The sequence below is a fragment of the Vespa crabro genome, chromosome 7 (assembly GCF_910589235.1).
Source record: "Vespa crabro chromosome 7, iyVesCrab1.2, whole genome shotgun sequence".
NCBI classification, from domain to species: Eukaryota; Metazoa; Arthropoda; class Insecta; order Hymenoptera; family Vespidae; genus Vespa; species Vespa crabro.
In genome coordinates, this window is record NC_060961.1 from 1,196,402 (window position 1) to 1,220,000 (window position 23,599).

General features: G+C 30.0%; 1 protein-coding gene across 3 annotated transcripts in view; it reads left to right on the forward strand.

Annotated features, from left to right (window-relative positions):
* Positions 1-23,599, forward strand: part of LOC124425389 (leucine-rich repeat and calponin homology domain-containing protein) — a 66,077-nt gene that overhangs the window by 41,328 nt on the left and 1,150 nt on the right. For 2 of the 3 annotated variants that reach the window (XM_046965658.1, XM_046965659.1), the window contains 12 exons: positions 2,480-2,624; positions 3,161-3,393; positions 4,175-4,311; positions 5,163-5,378; positions 6,853-7,014; positions 8,157-8,278; positions 8,753-8,893; positions 9,335-9,735; positions 10,036-10,187; positions 10,529-10,666; positions 10,915-10,992; positions 12,794-13,095. In XM_046965658.1, the coding sequence (XP_046821614.1) occupies positions 2,480-2,624; positions 3,161-3,393; positions 4,175-4,311; positions 5,163-5,378; positions 6,853-7,014; positions 8,157-8,278; positions 8,753-8,893; positions 9,335-9,735; positions 10,036-10,187; positions 10,529-10,666; positions 10,915-10,992; positions 12,794-13,033 (2,165 nt within the window). In that variant the 3' untranslated portion in view covers positions 13,034-13,095. Of the gene's footprint in view, positions 1-2,479; positions 2,625-3,160; positions 3,394-4,174; positions 4,312-5,162; positions 5,379-6,852; positions 7,015-8,156; positions 8,279-8,752; positions 8,894-9,334; positions 9,736-10,035; positions 10,188-10,528; positions 10,667-10,914; positions 10,993-12,793; positions 13,096-22,901 lie in introns of those variants that run through there. The other variant, XM_046965660.1, reaches the window with a different exon arrangement.

Sequence of the window (23,599 nt, forward strand, 5' to 3'; positions counted from 1 at the left end):
TATGTCTCGACAGTTGTACATACATACTATATACCAATCGTGAATTAGATATCATTACTCATACATTTGTTTTTCTTAATTTGTTTTTCTTAGAATGCCTATAACTCGTCGTCGGATTAAAACACGAGACCGGAAAATCAAGTTTGTTAAATGATCGGTATCATCTCGAAGTTATTCGTATCATCTACACTTTAACTCGTTTTGCCATTTGGTTCGTGTCAGACTCGTGGTATCGAAGATTCGACGTTTGACCTTGAACATTTATTCAACAGGGTTTTTTTTTTTTTTTTTTTTTTTTTAGATCGATGCAATTAAAAACAACGATTAACGATTCAATCGACGATTGAATAATTCAAGTCGATATTCGATTTTCGATCGATCGTTAATTAAAATCTTTGATTATTATATTTCGATTGAAAAGAATTCATCTCGAAAAATAATTGTCTATAGAAAATTTGTTCTAACACTTTCTAACAAAATCCTCGTAAATTTGGAGGGGAGGGATGGGAGGGTAGAAGGTCGTAGTTGTTCAGTGTCGGATAAAGTGGAGGAAGAAGGAGAAGGAAGAGATGGAGGTGGAGGATGAGGATGAGGGAATAGGAAAAAAGAATTTTATCTCTCAGTCATGGCACGTTTCACTGTAATTAAACGATCCAAAAAGAGACGGGCATATCGTACGAACGTGACAGCAAAAGGATTATTCTTTGTCCGATTTTCAGTAGTCCGATGTACAGCAGATAAACGCGCGTGCATCTAATATACACAAAATTACGCTCTGAAAGATTTGATAACTCGTAATGATTTAATACGAATTATTTTTAAGTATTAAACGGCTTCTCTCTCTCTCTCTCTCTCTCTCTCTCTCTTTCTCTTTCTTTTTTTTATTCGCATTTTTTGTTCTTCTCCAACTTTTACGAGGAAAATAAAATAAAAAGAAAAAAAGAAAAAGGAAAAGAAAAATAAATAAACAAATAAATAAAATAAAAGAGAGAAACAAAAAGGATTCTTACGATTATCATGCCGTTCGAGATGTCAAACGTCATCGAGAATAAATATGTATCATCATCGATACTCGTGATGCTTTTAATATATTTTTAAATAATTTATGTAAAATATAAAACACGATTTTATAAGTTTATTGTGATAAAAGTACGGGCGAAACGTAGAACGAGGTATAAATGAATGTGTCGAGAGGGGCTTTATCGAAACGAGTCGATCAACGAGGAATAGAGGGGAAAGGAGAAGGGGATGAGGATGGGGATAGGAACGGGGGTGGGGATGGAAGGGGCTTTCTTCTCTTCTGTTAAGGAACCGGTAAGGTTGGTAGTGGCTTAATAAGGTACCGATATGTCTCCCGTGGCAACAGCTCTGTTGTAAAAGAGCGCTAGCTGCCTGCCTGCCTGCCTGCCTACTTGCTCGCTTGCTCTCGCCTTGCTTGGGGGTTGGTCCTTTTCTACTTTTCTAAGAAGAATCGTCGTCTCTCTGATGAATGGGGCACAATGAGAGAGAGAGAGAGAGAGAGAGAGAGAGAGAGAGAGAGAGAGAGAGAGAGAGAGAGAGAGAGAGAGAGAGAGAGAGAGAAAGTCACGTGCGTCCCGAGCAACAACCCCGCGTAGCTTTCGAAAAAGGATAAGGGTGGTTGGTGCTATTGCCGTCGCTGCTGTTTCTCCTGCAAGCCTGTTCCCAACTTCGGACTTCTAACTTTCTGATCAATAAACTACCTCTTGCGTCTTCCTTCGTCCTTATCGTACGTTCACCCTACTATAACGATGACTTTACCGAACGTATTATGTTCTTAGAAAGAGAAATTGAAAGGATTATTTGTTTTATCAACGTTATATGAATTCTGAAAATTATTTTTTATAAATAATTGATTTGAAAAGTAATCGCTTAATGATCAATAATTATTAATGATCAATAATTATTTAAAAAAAAAAAAAAAAAAATTCTTTCTCATCGTATGTTCATCCTATTATACCAATGACTTTGTCGTACGTGTATAATATTTTAGAAAGATAAATTGAAGGAGATTTTTTTTATTGCGTCCATACGTAAAATCAATTATGAAAATTATTCGTTGAAAATTATTTGTTATAAATGATTGAATCGAAAAATTATCATTTTCATTCTTACATTTATCTTCGCGATAAATTTTTAATACAAATCAATGATCATTAGAAATTTATCTAAATAGTCATCCTACTATATTCAATGAATTAACAATCAGACGATCATTATGTCGTCTGATTACGTTAGAAAGAGAAATTGATATTTATTATTTATGTGTGAAATTAATGATGATAAACGTTTTCAGCGAAGATGTTATATAACATCGAACGAATAATTTTAATGCGTTTTCTTCTTAAATATCTAAGAAGATAAATTTTTTATATAAAAATATTTCATTATTAACGTTTGTTTCTAATTCTTATTTATTTTTATTTTATTTTTTTTTTTTTTTTTCTTTCTTCATTTGCAGATCTTTCGAAGAATCGCTTTGTCGAGCTGCCAGAAGAGGTCACGGAATTTCCTTTCCTCGAGAAACTACATCTTTACCACAATGCCATAAGAATCATACCGGAAACTGTCGTGATGCTTCAGTCATTAAACTACCTCGATCTTAGGTTGGAATTTGTTTTCTTCTTTGTATTATTATTTTTCTTTCCTTTTTTTTGTTTCTTTCTTTTTTTTCCCCCCCTATATAAAAACTTTCTCCCACGGTTAGGAGGATACCTCCTATTTTTTCTTTTCATTTCCTTTAGTAAAACATTATTAAAACCTCCCTTATCATAATTGACAATAATACTGCCAATCATATTTTTGAAGAAAAAAAAAGAAAAAAGAAGTCAATAATACCTTTCCGAGTTACTTTTTTAGCTTGCAGTTTCACGATTTGATAAATAAATAAATAAATAAATAAATAAATAAATGAATTAATTAATTAATCAATTGATCAGAAGAAGAGCTTAAGAAAATTTTGTAAGAAGAAAAATAAATTAATATTTAGAATCGATTAGAAATATTTAAAATTAAAAAAAAAAATTGAATACGTATCTATACTTTATCCTTCTACTTACATTTTATTTTTATTTATTTATTTATTTATTTATTTATTTATTTATTTATTTTTATTTTTTTGTTCCTTTGATTCTGTTCACAGTCGAAATCAATTGACGTCACTACCTCGAGAAATCTGTAGGCTACCTCTTCAGACGTTATTGGTCGCACACAACAGATTAGCATCCCTGCCAGATGAATTGGGGAGGATGTCGGCTCTTGCAGAACTGGATGCAGGTTGCAATGAAATCGCGACACTTCCACCTCGTATAGGTGACCTTGCACGACTCAGATCCTTAGACCTGAGGAGCAACTTGTTGGTGCACCTGCCTATAGGTAGGACGAATAACCCTTCCCCCTCCTCCTCCTCCTCCAGCCTTCTTCTCATTTCGATATTAAAAATTCTTATATTCTATCTGATACAAGTGCTCAGGAAAAAAAAAGAAAAAGAAAAACAATTTCTTTCTTCCCTTCTTCTTTTTTTCCCCCCTGCGAATAATAATATATTTATCAATGGATATAATTTTATTTCGGATTAATTGTTTTTGTTTTATTTTTGCATCTCTCCCCCCCCCCTCTCTGTCTCTATACGTGTGTCGTGGTTTTTTTTTCTTTTTCTTTTTCTTTTTTTTTTTTTTTTTTTTTTTGAATTAAATATTTATCGCATCGAGTTTTATCAATATTGAAGACAATTTTACTCTTGGAACTTGAAATGTTTTTGCATACAAAATTGAATTCTTGGTGTTTTGCATAAAAAAAGAAAAAAAAAAAAGAATCGTTATTAAAAAGTTGCACATTTATGAGATCATATGAACGAGGTTATTTACGATTATCGTATAATGCACATTTACATGCACACAAAGACAGACAGAGAGAGAGAGAGAGAGAGAGAGAGAGAGAGAGAGAGAGAGAGAGAAGGGGAAAGAAAAATTGTTTTACATCTGATGCATAATAATAATTTCACATGAGAACACTTTTCATTTTGTTAAGTAAAACGATGTTTTACCGGTTAATTACTTAAGTTAATTGATAGAATCGTATGATAGTCATGGCTTGTAAAATGATCGTAGGTCGTTCGTTATACTTATAATGTCTCTAATGAGACTTTTCCATGCAGAACTTACGTACCTGAGGCTCGTGAAGCTGGATATTAGTGGTAACCGGATATCTGTGCTTCCAAACGAAATGAGAAAGATGAAAAGCTTGGTAGATTTTAAGCTCTCCGATAATCCTCTGACCTCGCCGCCTGCTTCGGTGAGCATATAAACATTGGTAACATTATCGATATTAATTTCTATTACTCACTTAGACACACACACACACACACGCACATACACAGAAATATCTCCTAATTTGAAAACACTTTTCTTCCTTTATTTTCTTTTATTTTTTTTTTCTTTTTATTTCTGTTTTGTGTGCTTTTTTTTTCTTTTTTTTTTTTTTTTTTTTTTTTTTTTTTTTTTTAATAAACGTAATTTTTTCATTTTTATTTTTACATTTAATTTCCAAGTCATAGATATCTATACGACAAAATTGTTTCAATTACCATATACATATTTCATCTCTTTTGATTGAAAAGAAACAAATATATATTGTAAAAAAATAATTATATAAATAGTATAGAGTGGGCCAAAAGTTTTTAGATGATTTTACAAATCGGAAATCATTGTAACAAGCCTTGTTATACGGTATATAATTTTACTATAAACTCAGTATATATAAATATAAATATAAAAATATATATATATATATATATGCTGAATGTGTGTATATATATTTGTATATATAAACAGTAAAATAAATATAAAATACAATATATATACATACATGTATATATATTGTTTTACGTTATTTTTTTGAACTATTCTTAGTGCTTTTAAAAGAAATTCATAGAAAAATTGTGCGATAATTGTCGTGATGTTGAAAAAAAAAAATAAATAAATAAATAAAAAACTATATAACTATATAACTTTTGATTTTTATTCGTGTAATTATTTATTTATAAAAGACAAAAAAATGCATGCTTCTTAAATATGTATGTATCAAGTAAAAGAGAGAGAGAGAGAGAGAGAAAGAGAGAGCATGGGGTTTATGAATTGCTTCAGTTATGCATTCGCGGGCGAACGCACATCTTCAAGTACTTGGAGAGGCAGGCGGCGAAGCACGAGAGGGCGAGAGGAGGACGTGCAAGAAGAGGACCGTTGGATGCTCGGGGTCATGCAACCTTAGACACCAGATCTCATAGGCGCCATAACGTTGACAGTGGTTACAGTACGAGCGATGGGGTCGACAAACGTTGGTCCCAAGAAATTCATAGCGCGGTTAGTTTCCTTGTAATTTTGTTGGCCATTCCATTTTCTTTTCGATTACTTTGTACACTCATTCGTTGGTTTTTATTCGGTACTATTATCGAGGAATGATAGAAAAATTTCAAACATGTGTGTATATATATATATATATATATATATATATATATATATATATATATATATATTGTGAAATTTTTATTAAAACAGTTTTTTCATATGTAGTGATTTTGTTAAGTATGATCATGTTTGAAAGTATGGTTTAATGTATACATACATACATATCTATATATAGATATGTATATAGTATGTATATGTGTGTGTGTATGTAAATTATATATGTTGTATATATTATGTATTATATATATAATACATATAAAAAAAAAAGTTTTTTGTAGTCACATCTATAAGCCAATTTTTTCTTTTTCTTTTTCTTTTTTTTTTTTCATGCCTAAACAACAAATTATATATTAACGTAAAACATATTGTTATTTTGTTAGTTATATTATTCAGATTGGCTGGATAAATAATTGTTGAAATTGTTGCTATTTTATATGTAAATAAACAACATTAGTATTATTTATCGTATTCATTGAAAATCGGGGTCAAACCAATATAATACTAATACTATATTCTATTATATTCTTATAATCGCAAGTTTACTATAATTATATTTTTCGAATTGGCCAATAAATTGGAATAAAAGATATTAATAATATTTTAATATTTCTATGAAAATGGTAATAGATTTTCTGGCGAATGGATAAATAATTTTCGAAATAAGAAAAAATGAAAACGAAAAAAATAAAAAGAAATTAAAAAGAAATACAAATGCACATGTACGATTGTTATAGAGGGTTAATTGAACCGTTCACAAGTCAAATCGATTAACTGCACTTTTTTTTTTTTTTTTTTTTTTTTTTTTAATAAGTCGAGCACTTATTTAATTTCATTAAATGATCAAATTTTTTTTGACCATCGAATAAAAAAATAATAATTTATTTCAGAAGCCAATCTGAAATTAACTCCGTTACTCTAAATGCAAATCGTTGCAATAATGCAATTCAAACGCGGCAGCAAGGACTTTATACATTCTACAACGTTCGCTTGAATTTCTATTTTAAAGGGAATATTAAAAATCAATTTATATCATTTCATCGTATTTTACTTACTTTTTCTTTTATGGAATTAATTATTTGCCAAGCTAGTTGCTTACAATTATTCATAAGAAATTTCATCGTGCGTCGTGAAAACGTAAATAAATATTTCTAAATTGGCCGATGAAAGTGGCATTAAATCAAATTGAATTACGATAATTATGATGTAGCGAATGTGATTGGACGAAATAAAAATTTGTCGATGATTTGGATGAACGTGGACGTCTATCTTTCTTTTCTTTTTTTTTTTTTTTTTTTTTTCTTCAATAGACGTTCAATTAATGATTTACCCTTTTTACCTCTCTTGGTGGACGTCGCCTTTTTGAATGCAGGTGCACGACGGTGAGGTACGGGGTTTATGGCGTCAAGAGTGTTCACCGCTTTCCATAACGTTGCCACACGAAACCGGAATAAATGGATCCTGCAGTGGCACGTCTACACCGAGCACGATTTCACCGGGTGAACATACGTCCTTGGAGGACGAGCTGGGCAAGGTGGGTGGGTTTGAAGAATGTCATGGTTATTTTAAACACCTTATTAAATATATACCCGAAGCTTTTCAATCGTTAATCATATGATAATATCGATTTATTATTTTCTTTTTTCTTTTTCTTTTTTTTTTTCCTCTGACAAGATTTTAGATAAATTTGTTAACGTTGAATTATATCATAAAGAGAGAAGGGAAAGGAAAAAAGAAACGATTCAATGTGGTGCAAATGATTTATATATATATATATATATATATATATATATATATATATATATATATTTTTTTTTTTTTTCAATCAAGATAGAGATTCAAATTTAAAGAGTCAGATTTAAAATTAACTCGATAGATATCTATCTACTTCGTGATACGTTATCATTTTTATTATTTTTATCATATCCGTCATGTTTCTTTCTTTATTTCTCTGTCTCTCTTTCTCTCTCTCTCTTTCTTTCTTTTTATACATCGTATCGCGTTATCGGAAAATTTTTAGTAATCCTATCTTGTAAAGAGTAGAAAATAAAGCTCCTTTTCTCTTCGATTTCTTTTACGTGCTTCGATTTTTCGTAAAAAGAACCGTATACGTATTATGCAACGGGGAATAGACGTGCTGCTCTTCTCGAATACTAAAGAATGACTTGGTCTTCTATATTTAGCATGATCGAGTAGATCCCACTTGAAGTCTCGACGATTATATCAAACTCGAATTACTCTCTCTCTCTCCCTCTTTCTTTCTCCCTCTCTTTCTTTCTTTCTCTCTCGCGTTGGCTCTTGTTCAAGCTTCGATTTGAATGACCTTGACCTGGTCTACAGCGTCATCTTTTAAAAAGTGATTTAGCGGCGCTAACGTCTAAAGTAATAGCAAAGCGACACGTTGAAATCGCTGATGATAAAATTTTAATAACTACTTGGCATAATCTTCAATGGATTCGAGCTCTCTCTCTCTCTCTTTCTCTCTCTCTCTCTCTCTCTCTCTCTTTCTCTCTCTCTCTCTCTCTTTCTCTCTCTCTCTCTCTCTTTCTTTCTCTATCTATCTTCGTCTTTCTCTCTCTCTCTCTCTCTCTCTCTCTCTTTATCTCTTTCTCTCCGTCTGTCTTTGTTTATCTATACATATATATATATATATATGTATCTTTTTCTCCCGTGCAGGCCATGATACTTCACGATCAGTTGGAGAAGAGGAGATTGGAGAGGAGCACTTCCGAGAATGGCGCGGACATAAGAAGACCGATGACCTCTGGCCTTCATCATACGTCTATCACGCCACCGGGGTAAGTTTTCAATTTTCTTATTCCCATGAATTTTATGATCGGTCAATTTGATGTCGGATAAAACCAAAGTGAATGGATAATAATTTTGTTTTCCTTTCTTTCTTTCTTTCTTTGTCATTGGATTTGTGATAATTGAAATTTTTTCCAATCGAACTATCCGACATTATTTTTTATCTAATTAAGACATTGCTTGAACGTAATTTGTAATTATTTTTATCGCCCTCCCCAATCACTCCTCTCCACCCACTCCCCTGTTTTTTTTTTTTTTTTCTTGTCTAACTCTATCTTTCGTCATCTCTATGTATATCTCTATCATCGCTAGTCCATATTCCTCTTCCCCTACCCCCGTCATATTATCATCTATATCTCTCTAAGTATATCTATACTGAGATGACTTCTTTGTTTGTTTGTTTGTTTGTTTGTTTTTTTTTGCCTGCTGCATGTGCATTATCGTGCGTGGCTCCTCTTTTTTAGTCCCTTGGAAACGACCCATACGAACCAGTCTCAACCAATTTCAACGACTCAGTCGGTGCAACCAATTCAGACAACGAGCAATTCAACGTCGCTGTTGAATGGGGATGATAAGAGGCCGTTAAATCACATTCAAACGTACAGGTAATCTCTCTCTCTCTCTCTCTCTCTCTTTCGTTCTAACTTTCTTTCTATTTCTTTTTTTCTTCTTCCTCTTTCCTTCGTTCTCTAACACCACGTCATCTTAGCTCATCTTATCATTTTCATACTTTTCAATAGAATCTCGTGAGATTTGAGTTAATCCTCATCCCCGATTGACTTTATGAGATTGTGCGTTGCGATTGTTTTTTTTTCTTCTTTTTTTTGTTTCTTTTTTTTAATATTTAATTAAGGAAAGTAAATTCTGCATAATAGTTTTTTTTTCTTTTCCTTCCTTTTCTTTTTCTTTTTTCTTTTTACTATTTTCCCTTTTTTCTTTCTTCTTCTTCTTTTCTGTATCTCTTTTTTTTTTTTTTTTTTTTTTTTTTTTAATCGTACGTCACGCCGCTTATATTGTCTGAAAGAATTGCACGTTTGAATTTTCAGGGAATACAAGGAAGCATTGAGGCAACAAAGGGCCAACGAGGGCCCAAGTGTTTACAGACCAAGGGAACAGGTGACACCTCCGGGCAACGAATCGCAGAACAACGAGACTGACTCGAATGGATCCAAGGAGGTCATTGCCCTTACAGGCAAGCAAATATTCAACGAGGAAAATGCTACGAAGAGGCCGGTGCAAAAGGTCACGCCCTCGAGGATAAATTATCAAAATACGCCCATCATCAATGGAAGCAATAACGAGTACAATAATAAAAACGGAAAGTATCACGAGCAGCCTTACAAAAAGCCAAATTCGCCTATAAAAACGTCGAGCAGTATAATGTCGAATAATACAAGTCCTGGGCATACACCGAGATTAGTCAAAACGGCTGTTGGCTATGTCGAAGGTGAGAATTATTTATAATAATAAAGCAAATTTAAATTATAATATCTAAAATGAATATCCCTTTATAATGATTAAATGAAATCATTTATATCTATGATAAAAAATTAACAAATATTACATTGAAATGTCTTTTAATTTCTTTTATTCTTATCTTTCTTTCTTTCTTTCTTTCTTTCTTTCTTCTCAATATATTTTTTGTTTTTGTTTTCATTCACGTTTTTTTCTTCTTTCTTTTCCTCCCTTTTATTTTATTTGTTTCTTTTTTTTTTCTTTTTTTTTTTTTTTTTTTCTCGATAATCAGGTAACAAAAGTCCAAGCAGAAATGGCGGGAGTCCTAAATCGTCGAGATCCGTTACGTGGAATAGCAATTTGCCGGAGAAGTACTCGTTCACAATGAGGAGGGAGTTCGAACGTGCCAAAGAGGAAGCCGATTTGATCGAACAACTCAGGAACGTGAGTGTCGAATACCTATTTCACAATATTCCCTCGAAATGTACCATTTTTCCTGGGTACTTAATAATAATAATAATAATAAAAATAATAATAATAATAATAATAATAATAATAAAGTCATTATTAGTCACTCTTGCATTATCTCCGTAATTCGTTCGATTGGTTGAAATCGTCGAGAATTCTTTTTTTTCTTTTTTTTTTTTTTTTTTTTTTTGTTTCATCTTCACTTTTTTCTTTTTCAATGCATTTAGGTTGAATAATATAATATGTAAGTCTTGAGTATTGTACGGCAGATTTCTAATGAGGCATTCGCATTGTTCGTTCGTTGAATTATGATACAGCATATAGAAACGAGACTGAAAATGGCTTTACCGGAAGATCTGGCGCCAGCATTGACCGATGGCGTCGTACTTTGTCACTTGGCGAATCACGTAAGGCCACGATCGGTAGCAAGCATACATGTCCCATCGCCTGCCGTAGTAAGTTTTCCATCCAGACAATTAATGACAATTTAAAAAAAATTAAAAAAAGAAAAAAGAAATGCCGCATGATATTACAAGGATTGTCCGACTTTTTTTCTCTTTTTATTATTATTATTTTTTTTTTCTTTTTTTTTTTTTATCTTTTTTTCCCTTTTGTTTTTTGGTCATTGTTATCGTAGTCGTAATTTTATCGACCCTGACAACAGGACAATGATATATCTTTTTTTTCTTTTTTTTTTACATAGCCTAAGCTCACAATGGCAAGATGCAGACGTAACGTTGACAATTTCTTGGAGGCCTGTCGGAAAATAGGCGTTGATGAGGTAAGAACACGCGAGATTTGTTAAGCTTATTTATTTTCTTTTATATATATATATATATATATATATATATATATATATATATATATATATAATACAAATTTCTAAACATTATTTAAGAACTTATCCAAATACTATTCTTCATGATCGATCGAGTAGTTCCTTTTTGCATGAATTATTTATTTAATTATTCGTGAAATATATATATATATATATATATATATATATATATATATGTTTACAGGGTGTATATAAATTGTAAAGAGAAATTTTCTAATAAGTTCTTTCTTTTTATTTCTTTTTTATTTTTTTTTCGGGAAAGTATTAACGAACAAACAAATTTATATACAGCCTGTACAAAAATACATACATACATACATACATACATACATACATACATGTATACAAATGTACATATATCAAAAATTAATCGATCTCGTCTTTTCTCTATTTATATATAAAACTTTTTTGCACGACGCGATATGGTGAACGGTGTGTTGTCAGAGTCAGGAAAAGAGATACGGAGTTAGCTCGATCATTGAATGAAATGTTTAGAATTTAATGTACATATACACATACATACATATATATATATATATATATATATATAAATATATGTACATTATATTTACTACGTTTTACGTGATCGTAGAGTGATCGAAAAAAAAAAATGAAAGAAAAAACAAAAGCGATGCTTGCGTTTCTATAAAAAAATATTTATTTAATTATAATGTTTGACGTAATATTTGTATACTAATGCTTAAACGGCCACACGTCAGTCGTTTTGATATTAGATGGTACTTCCAACAACTCTACTAGTCAGTCCCCAATGTAGCCGCGGGCAGCTTAAAAAAAAAGAAGAGAGAAGGAAAGAGTGAGAGAGAGAGAGGGGGGAAGGGAAAGAGAGAGAGAGAGAGAGAGAGAGATTAAAAATCAACAATCAGAGAGAAAGAGAGAGAGAGAGAGAAAGGCAGACGAAAAAAAGAAAGCATTTCTTAAGGATGCAACACACATACATATTTACACAAAAAAAAATGACTGAAAAAAAAAGAGAAAAAAGGCAAAGAAAAGGGAAAACGAAATTAAGTAAAAGAACGAAAAAAGAAAAAACAAAAAAGAAAAAGAAAAAACGCGCAGATGAATTGAAAGAAGCTTTAGATGCATGCGCCTATAGATTTTTTTGATAATTGCTTTTATTATGTCGCCGCTCATTGCTTTTCGCCAAAATAAAATTTTTAAACCTTCCAAAATGGCATTTCACTTGGTCGACGAGGTTCTCTTCTCTCACGATTTTCCGATCTAACTTCTTTTTCGATCGTTAAATTTATATATATATATATATAAATTTATATATATTATATATATATATAAAGATTAAAAAAAAAAAGAATACATCTCTATACTCTATTTCGTTGAAGACATTAAATAACGAAAAATAAAAAAAAATAAAATAGAAAAATAGAAAAAACAGATCAAAAACAAGGGTGAATATTTATTTTTTCTGATTAACCTCAAGAAACTTCTTCTTTTGATTTGTCCTCGTAGCAATAACGATTACAAGTAATTAAAGAAAAATTCGCGCGATTATTCTCGATGAGCGCGCGGCTACGTTTAGTAAAAAAAAGAAAAAAAAAAAAAAAAAAAAAGAGAAAAAGAGAGAGAGAGAGAGAATTAAAAATAAAAAAAATATAAAAAAAGGGAAAAAAAGTAATATAGATAGGAAAAAAAAAAAAACGACAGCAACAATAAAAAGAAAAGCAAAAAAGATTTTGTTGGGACTGAGTAGTATCGTTGTTGGTTGCAGGAGGTGTTAATGGACGCGGACGCAATCATGGACGTGGGTTACATGGACGCGTACGGGCTCGAGGCTCTGGCACGTCTCGTCTCCGCTCTTCTCCTTCTTCCAGAAGAAGTTGAGAAAGGCAACGAAGAGCCGGCCGCAGGTTCACCCCGTACGATTCAGGACCGCGTCTTGTCCGCGATGCTTTTTGCAACATTCCTAACAACCCTGGTTCTGCTCTATCTCTTCCCGATTCCCGACTAAAAAAAGCAACACAGAGAGAGAGAGAGAGAGAGAGAGAGAGAGAGAGAGAGAGAGAGAGAGAGAGAGAGGGGGTGTCTGTGTGAGATTGAGAATGAGAAAGAATGTATGTGTGCGCGTGTATATTTGTGTATTTGCGTGTTTGTGTATGTGTGTGAGTTTGTGGAATGAAAAATTAAACGAGAGTGAGAGAGAGTGAGAGAAAGAGAGAGAAAGAGAGAGGGAGAGGGAGAGAGAAAGAGAGAAATAAATAAACAACAACGAATGGCAACACGAAAAACGAAAACGGATTGTGCGATGCGTATGAAACTAATTTAGATTGAGGATGTTGAAAAGAAAATGAAAAATATATTTATTCAAGAGAGAGAAAGAGAGAGAGAGAGGGTGGGGAGGGGAAGGGAGAGGTGAGATGGAGGAAGGGGAAATATTTTGCGGTACTGAAATTTATAAAAATTGCACGTCATCGAAATTTTGAGAATTATAGGTACCTCGATTATCAAACGTTCATTACTCATCTCTTTCTCTCTTTTGTTTATTTCATTGAAGTATTTTGTTATTTTGTTTTGTTTTGTTTTGTTTGGTTTGGTTTGGTTTTTCTTCTTTTTCTTTTTTTTTTTTTTTTTTTTGTTTTTTTTTCTTTTTTTCTGATTAATATTTCTATCAATTCAAAAATTACGAACTTATAAGGATCGCACGTGACACTTTTGTTGTTATTATTTTCTTTTTTCGTTTATTTTTTTTGTTTTGTTTTGTTTTCTTTTTTTTTGTCTTCCTCTTCTTTTTTACGATATAGTACATCGACGTTTCCTATTTAATAACGTTATCATTTTGAGATATTAGAGCGAGAGATCGAATTATTTTTTGAATAACTTTACACGAGAAAGAGAAAAAAGAAACGCAGTTGTCGCGGTGCACGTGTTATCGTTGCAAAATTTAATCGTTGTAAATGCGTGAAAAATAAATCAAGAGAGAGAAAAAGAGAGAGAGAGAGAGAGAGAGAGAAGAGATGTATTTTCTTTAATTATTATCGAAACTTTCGTTTGCTTTCGTAAGATCGAACGAAAGTGTCGCGTGTCGATGTTCAAGAATAAAAAAAAAAAAAAAGAAAAAAAAGAATGATTTTAAAAGTTTCCGTACAATCGATCGATCAATCGATCTCAATACGATGTACATCGATCCTTATTCGATTTAAGGTTATATTTAGAAGAGACTATTTGCGTCTTCCTTTCGACGACGTATGGAAACTTTTCCTTTTTTCTTTTTTTTTTTTTTTTTTTCTTTAGGTTTTTTATTTTTTTCTCGTATGTTTCGATAAGATCTCGATATTGTTTATTTTCTTTTTTTTATTTTTTTTCTTTTTTGCTTTTTTCTTTAATGGCAAAATAGACAACTGAAACGAACAACAATCCAATCACTGCCTACTTTTGGTACGCTTTGAAATATTTACATACAATCGTCTTCTTAGATATTATAATGAAAATAGTTTATGTTGAAAAAAAAAAAAAAAGAAATTTTTTTTTGTTTTTGTTTAAGAACTCAAAAAGCTACGAACGAAATATCTCGTTCGTAACTTCGTCTTATTGTTTAGCTCTCCTTCAGTCCGCGCTTTTATGATCATCGAAGTATTGTAATTAAAAAAAAGCGTGAAAAAATTTCGATAGCTCGAAAAGATCTGTTTCGTGGATTATTCGCCGTGGAATGATTTTGTGGAAATATTATTTGTGACGTCTGGTTTAAATGCTATAGCGATTTTTTCTTTTTTTTTTTTTGGTTTTTTTTTTTCTTTCTTTTTTTTTTTTTTTTTTTTTTTTTCTTTAAATATAGCGACAGCATTAAGAGGGATTTCTCTGATTGATTTAGATTTCTTTTGTTTTTTTCTACTTGTACTTTTTTTTTTTTTTTTTTGGTTTTTCATGCCTACGTGATGAACCCACGAAACGTCTTTCAAAGCGGAAGAGAAATTTTTTCGAAATCATAAGTTACATATAGACAATCCGCATAAGTTTCTTCTTGTTTATTTTTCATTTCTTTTTCCTTTTTTTTTTCTTTTTTCTTTTATTTTTTTTTTCTTTTTTTTTTCTTTTTTCTACATCCCACTCCTTTTCATTACGTATATTTCTACAAAATATTTTCGTATGATTTTCATCGCGTACGTCCTAGTAAGTTTTCTTCTTGGATATACGCTAGAAATGAGAAGCGTATTGTCTTATCGTTAAAAGTTCGATAATATAGCCTAAACGTCTTGGCCGTCTATATAAGTAATAGATTTAAACGATCGTCGTATTTAATTTCGACGAAAATGTTTCAACGTCGATCAACGAGAATTCTTTAAATTCTCGCGAAGGACGGGGGAGGGGGGGGCAAAAAAAAAGAAGGAAAGAAAACAAATAGAATTTTTTTTTTTATTAAAATCCATAAATTTATACGCTGATTGAGAAGTGAGAAGAAGAAGAAGAAGAAGAAGAAAAAAGAAGAAAAGAAAAAAAAAATAGAATTCTCGTTGAAAAATCGACGCGAACGTGAGAGTGCGTATGCGCGCGCGCGTGTATGTGTGTGTGTGTGTGTGTGTGTATGTTCTGTCTGTTGCATTTTATTCGTGCATATGTGAGGAAATATAATCAAAGGAGCGCAATCAAAGGGATTTAAAAAGGGAAAGTGAAAAGATGACGCTCGCATATCATCTTCAAATTATCGTCTTACGAATGTAAATGTACCTTAAAAATGGGACGAATCTTTGGATCATATGAAAACTTCGATCAGGGATCTATCGATCGAAAACAATATTTTGTCTATACGTGAACTGGTAGAGCGTGCGGGTGGGTGGGTGGGGGGTTTGCGTAAAGAAGGCGGTGGGGGCGTCGAAATTAAAAAAAAAAAAAAAAAAAAAAACAAAAAAGAAAAAAAAAAAGAAAAGAAAAGAAAAAAGAAAAAAAAAGAATGAACCTATAAAATGGAAAAAAAAAATTGATTAAGATGACGCAAAAATTAGGCATCTCGAATTCGTTCAATGTAATAATGTTAAAAGAAAAGAATGAAAAAAAAAAAAAGAAAAAAGAAAAAGAAAAAGAGAATAGAACGAAATGAAAGAAAAAAACGTTATCTATTCTCTGTACGTGCATTAGGAGGTGCACGTGTTTTTAAAGAAAACGAAAAAAAACAAAAAGAAAGAAAGGGAAACAATAACATAGAGAAAAAAAAAAGGGGAAGATCTTTCGAAAAAGTTTTGGTAAAAAGTATAAATGGAAAAGTCGGAGAACGTTCGTCTAATAATAATGCAATCGAATTCAGTGTTCAATATCATGAAATAGCCTTTGAAATGAAGAAAATAGAAGAAAGAACGAAAGAAAGAAATATCATTTACATGCGCACATAGAGAAAAAAAATAAAGAAAACAAAAAAAGAAAAAGAAAAAAGAAAGAAAAGAAGATGAAGGAAAAGAAAAGTAGAAATCTGTCCCGCATGCCTTTTCTATCTAAGGAAGGGAGGAGGTGGGGACCTGTATTTTTTTAAGATTCGACCAATACACACACCGCCTATGGCTCTTTCAGGATTGGTGGATCTGTGATAGGTAGCTCGATGGAAAAAAAAAAAAAAGAGAAGAAAATGAAAAAAGAATAAAAAATAAAAAAATAGTGCAGGATTATTCAGAGAACAACGGGTGCTAACAATCTCCTCTGTTTTTCTTTTTTTTTTCTTTTCTTTCATTCTTTCCTTTTTCTTTTTTAAATTCGAAGATTTTCTATTTTGCTACTTGTAGAACTTACACGAAACGAATAAGAAAGAAAAAAAGAGAGAAGAAGCGAATTGTTGAATAACGAAAAGGTATCGTAATTCATTCGTAGATTTCTTCTTGTTACTTCTTTGTAGTCTTGTAGATAAAAAAAAAAAAAAAAAAATAAAAAAAAAATAAAATAAAAAAAGGAAAAAAATGAAAAAAAATGAAAAAAAAGGAAAAAAAAGGAAAAAAAAAAGGAAAAAAAAGTGACAACAACAGTAATGAAAAGAAGAATATGAAACTGAGGCAGGACGTGATTTCTCCATCTTCTTTCGTTCATAACATAAGAAAAGAAAATAGATGGGAATAGAAAAAAAAGGAAATGAAAATTGTTTTTATTATTATTATTATTATTATTATTATTATTATTATTATTATTAATATTATTATTATTATTATTAATATTATAACAGCAAGTCGAGAAATTTTTTTGAATGAACTTTTCATGGCGTCAGGCTAACCAATTTATGCATCCTATGGTCGTAGGCGATTTTTTTGTTTTTCTTTTCTTTAAGGGGTCGTACAGAAAAAGAATATATATATATATATATATATATATATATATATATATATATATATATAGAGAGAGAGAGAGAGAGAGAGAGAGAGAGAGAGAGAGCACGGAAATTACTTTCGCACGTATCTCCATGTGATATTATTTTTACTTTCTTCATTTCTCTCTTCCTCTCTTTCTTCCTTCCTTACTTCCTTTCTTTCTTTCTTTCTTTCTTTCTTTCTTTCTCAATTTTATTTCATAATTTATTGCCCAGCAAAAATATTATTTTGGTTAGACGTTAAAGAGACGCTGCTACGATGAGAGGAAGGAACTTACAAACGAACGAAAAGAAAAATAGAATTTAAAAAAAAAAAAAAAAAGAAAAAGAAAAAGAAACAAAAAAAATGTAATAAGACAAAGTAAAATATAAAATGAAACGAGGTACTAGAACGAAAAGGAACAAAAGAAGAATGAATAAGAAAATAAAATTAAAAACAAAACAAAAGATAAATAAATAAAAGACAATTAAAGAGAAAAGAATTATCAAAAGAAAGAAAAAAATAAAAAAGAATAAAAGAAATAAAAAAAAAAAAAAAAAAAAAAAAAGAAAAAAAAGAGAAAACGAGGAAATGAAAGAAACGAAAAGAAAAGAGATTGGAGAGAAAATGAGATAGAAAAAAGAAAAAAAGAAGAAAAAAAAAAAAGAAAAGCACTTTAACGTTTTCACCGACGTAGCCATTCTTGGATCGGTAGATTAAGATTTATAATATGATGGTGGAGACACGGTGCCTGCTACAACGCCAATTTATTTTCATAAATCCGCGACAAAAATAATTGTGGAGGGACATATTAATTATATATATATATATATATATATATATATATATATATATATACACATCATCTATATATATATATTAATATATTATACATGACTTTCATATAACTTCATATAATTATATAATTATATATATATATATATTTATATTTATATATATATATATATATATATATATATATATTTATATTCATACGATATAATATGAATTTATACATAAAAAAAAGTTCGTTCACGGAACGAATTGACATTTTTCGATGAATTAAAACGATGATTCCAGATTTCATCTTTATTTTTTTGTTTTTTTTTTACTTGTTTTTTTTTTTTTTTCTTTAATATAAACATTTAGCACGGTATTTAATATGAGATATAAGTTAATGAATCTTTTCTTTTTTTTTTTTTTGTATGTATCATTATGTTAGTCAAAATTTATGATTAATGTTCTTCTAAAAGGGTGGGGGCAGAGATAGGGCAAAAAAAAAAAATAAACGAACAAACAAACGTAAAGGAGTTTTTATAATTTGAACAGTTACAATTACAATTAAAATATTATAATGAATAATATCATTTTAGCTCGCAACATAATTAACATTCACATTTTCTAGTCCATATATATATAAAAAATATATATATATATATATGTATTGTTTATTAGCGTAATGCAAGTATAGTAATGCTCTAGTCATGCGTTTTTGTTTGTTCTTTTTTTTCTTTCTTTCTTTCTTTCTTTTTTCTTTTTTTCTTTTTTTTTTTTCTTCTTTTTATTTTTAAACGATTATACATCACTCTTGTCCATTAATAGGCCGCACATTTATCGATCAATCCTATCATTAATAGTCATTTAGATTTTTAATCGAAACGATTTAGGATCTTTACATTAGTACTTCATTATTTTATTTACGATGAATAACGAATTTTTGTAATATTTTGTATTTAAAAAGGGGGGAGGGGGGGAAATGAGAGAAAGAAGAAAAGAGATATTAGCTTTTATATAGTTAATTTTCATCGTCGTTTTTTTTTTTTTTGTTTTTTTTTTTTCCTCTAATTACAACTAATCCAAACACGATTAGTTAATTCCACACTACTAGAAAAAGTTTTAATAGAATAAGTCGTCATCAGTATTATTTCTTGCTAACTCTATTATATATTGGGTTTTATACCGGGTGGGTCATGGGGTTATTAGAAACTTTTAAGATTTATTAGAGAAAACACACGTTTTTCCGTGTTATAAACTTAAAAGACTGGGCATCGGATTTAATTTAATATTAACATTGTTATTTTCTGTTTTCTTTTCTTTTTTTTTTTTTTTTTTTTTTTTTTCTTGAAACGAACAAGACAGAAAGCTAATTTTAATACTTGATTCATAATTTCTATCAGTTTTCTTTTTTTTTTCTTTTTTTTTTTTTGATTGTATATTATGCAAAAAGGGATCGAGAGCGAGAAAAAAAGAACATAAACAAAGAAATAAACAAATAAATAAATATTCGTGAAAGAAGTATCCAATTATTATAACTATAATTAAGGATAATAATATAATATAATGAATAACGATAATGAAATAATCCTAACGATAAATAACGCTAATTAATAATAACATTAGCACTTACGATAATGGATAAGGATAATAATAATCATAGAGTGAGAAAGAGAGAGAGAAAGAGAGAGTGAGAGAGAGAGAGAGAGAGGGAGAGAGAGAGAGGGAGAGAGAGAGAGAGAGAGAGAGAGAGAAAGAGAAAGAGAGTATGTTAAACACGACATCATTCCGTTGCATTAGCTTGTATAATTTTTGTAAAGTACATAAGTGAGAAAGAAGCGTATACATGCAGATATATATGTATATTATATTATATATTATATTATATTATATTATATTATATTATATTATATTATATTATATTATCTATCAAAGCAAAATATTATATAGTTTGTTGAATGCTTCAGGTATTTTAGATTATTATTTTCGAAATGATTTTCGTTTAATTTATAGCGATCGTTGAAGAAGGCTTTGCGAGTCTGAACTTCTTTCCGTAGCCCGGCTCCTTCGTATAATCGTGAAAATGTATTATTTTAATATAATAATAATAATAATAATAATAATAATAATAAATAAATAATAAATAATAATAATAATAATAATAATAATATATATCGAAAAAAAGAATATAAAATAAAATAATCGGTGCTTGGTTTTTCAATTCGTTGAGAATCATTTGTTTCTCGTAATGCTTAAGGCTTCTTGTGTATATGTGAACGTTTAATTATTTATTGAAAAGATGTTAGGCAGTGAGCATAGTAAGAGTGAGAAAGAGAGAGAGAGAGAGAGAGAGAGAGAGAGAGAGAGAGAACACGTTTGCAAAAGTGGATTTTTCAACTGACTGTTTGATGATATCGATTATGCAAAATATTTTCGTCTTCGCAAATATTTTCTTTTCTTTTTTTCTTTTTTTTTTTTTTTCACTGGAGAAAATATTTTTTCTTTCTTTTTTTCTTTTTTCTTTTTTTTTCTCTTGAAAAGTAAGTATACGAACGATAAAGTCATTTAAAAAGGAAAAAAATATATATTGGATAACACCAAAAGACAGTTGAAAAATCTCGTGAAGAAAAAGACAAAGGAAAAAAAAAATATGGCACCACACGCTATTCGTCCTTATTTTGTATCGCAAAACTAATTGAATATTTATTTAATTACTTATGTGCTCATTTCGAAAAAGTTAGGTAACGATATTTAAGTAAGAAAATTTCTTTCCATACTTACACATTATCTTTGCGTACCTATTTACTTATTTACTTATTTACTTACTTACTTATTTAATTACTTACTTACTTAACACTCGTAAATTTTCATTATCCAAATGAAATTTGTATTAATTAACGAATACGATGTGTGTCTCTATTGCGTGTATGTATGTGTGTATGTATGTAGGTATGTATGTATGTATGTATACGTGCTTGCTTGCGTGCTTACGTGTATGCGTGTGGGTATATGTGTGTGCGTGTGTTTGTACGTGTGTATATGTCGATTGATAATACACTTGCCACGCACAAGTTTTATATCATAGTATTTAACGTCTACAAGTATTATCGTACAAAGTTATGTTTTTCTTTCTTTATTTTATGTTTTTTTTTTCTCTACTTCCTCTTTCATGTCTTTTTTTTTTTTTTTTATTAATATTTATTGTATTTGTTAATTATAATTATTTTTGTTTGTTTTCTCTTTTTCCTCGTTTGTCATTTACAATTTACTACTTTTCTTTCTTTTTGTTTTTCTCTTCTTTTCTTTTTTTTCTTTTTTTTTTTCTCTTTCCCCTTTTTCCTGTTCTTCCTTTTATTCCGTAAAAATGTAACTTGAGATACATGCGATCGCAACTTTGTTTATATTTACATCTTTACTTTTTATTTTCTCTTTCCTTTTCCCTTTTTATTTATTTATTTTCATTTAAGAATCGACAAAATTTCGATAAATAAATCGCGGAATTGTGGATTTAGATCTAAAAAAGAAAAAAAAAAATGCTTTGTAACGCTTTTTAATTGTAAAAAAGAAAAAAAAAATATTCATGCCAACTTTTATAATGCCTCTCGTTTTCTATTTTTCTTTTCTTTTCTTTTTTTTTTTTTTCTTATCATCGAGCGTGATCAATCGTAATTATATCGAAACAAAAATATAATAAAAAAAAAAAAAAAATGAGAATGCACCCAATAGAATGATCAATTCTATTGGGTAACATATTTTTAGTTCGATTAAAAAAAGAAATAAATAAAAACATAAAAAAGAAATCGTAACACGAACGAGATAATGATGTCGCTGTAATTTGACCTTTTTGTTCGTTTGTTTTTTTCCTTTTTTCTTTTTCTGTTTTTTTTTTTTTTCGTTTTCTTCTTTTCTTTTCTTTTTTTTTTTTTTTTACAGGTGTACATTGTAAACGTTGATTATATTGATAAAATGTAACGATATTGTAACACTTATCGTCATTTATAATAAACTATTCTTTTTCATAAGCTCGTGGGAGCAAGTGCATACAAATTAAAAAAACAACAACAGCAACAACAACAACAACAAAATTTATACCAAATACTCCTCGATAAAATTATTCGCCAATAATTTTCGAATCGATATAATTAATATTCTTTTGGTACGTTCATTGAGTGTTAGAATTAATTTTTGTTGTAATAAAATTCCGATGATCATTATCTGTCGATCATTCAAAAAAAAAAAAAAAAAAAAAAAAAAACCATTTCTTTTTTTTTCTATTACTAAATTCTTTTGATATAATACGCATTATTGGTGCTAATCGTAATTTTTTCTTTTCTTTTCTTTTTTTTTTTTTTTTTTTTTTTTTAAATCTGCTACGAGAATTAGAGCCTGTTGTGTTTAATAAATATTTGACGATCACTTTTGTTGATCGTTTGAAAAAAAAAAAGTTTCTTATTTGTTCGAATCTTTTAATATGATACACATATCTGACAAACAATATTTTCTTTTCATTTTTTTTTTTTTTTTCCTTATTCGACACGTGGATCAGAGCGCTTTGGTCAAAGACTATCCGATGATCATTTTATTGATCGGTCGAAAAAAAATTCTCTTACTAATTCGATTCATTTTATACGCATTATTATGAGCATTTCTGCTAAAGCGTAATTTTTTTGCTTGTTACTTTTTTCTCTTTATTTTTTTTTCTTTTTTTTTTTTTTTTTTTTTTTTTTTTAATTTGTCATGAGGATTAAAGAGACGCTATTGATTACATTTGATTGAATTTTGTTTCAGAATCTGGTCTGTTGTGCGAGCGACGTTCTCGAGGGCGGTCGTGGTGTTGTACGTGTCGCAGTGACCGTTTCGGAGCTCCTGAGGTTTCATCAGACTCGATCGCCTTTGCAGACATCGTCTAGCTTACCGAATCACGTGCCGGCTTAGCGCCAAACGATTTAATTCACGAAGCTTCTTTTCGTCGTTGACCACAGAAAGAAAGAGATAAAGATAGAAAGAGAGAGAGAGAGAGAGAGAGAGAGAGAAATCATAGAAACGATCATTTAAATCGTTCGTTTCCATAACGTTTCCTGCAGGCACACGAAGAAAAGAAAAAAAAAACAAAAAGAAAGAAGCAAGAAGACAAAACAAACAATAGACGCGCTGGTTTTTTATTGTTTTTTTTTTTTTCTTTTTTTTTCTTTTTCTATTTTTCGAAAATCGACCGCACACGATTTTCTCTCGATTTTTCTCGCCCCATCCCCGATCGAGACGATATCACACGTATCTCGTGAAATCGATTAACGCAATATCTACAAACGATTCTTCGTAAAAACTTTTTTCTTTCGTTCAAAACGAAAAGAAAGGAACAATGATATTGAGATAAAGAAAAGAAGATAAAGAGAAAGATTTAAATATCATCTCGATCGATCGTTATGGTGGGGAATAGCGTAAAAGAATTATAGAGATTTGTATCTCGTCTTGGAACAATTCTTTTT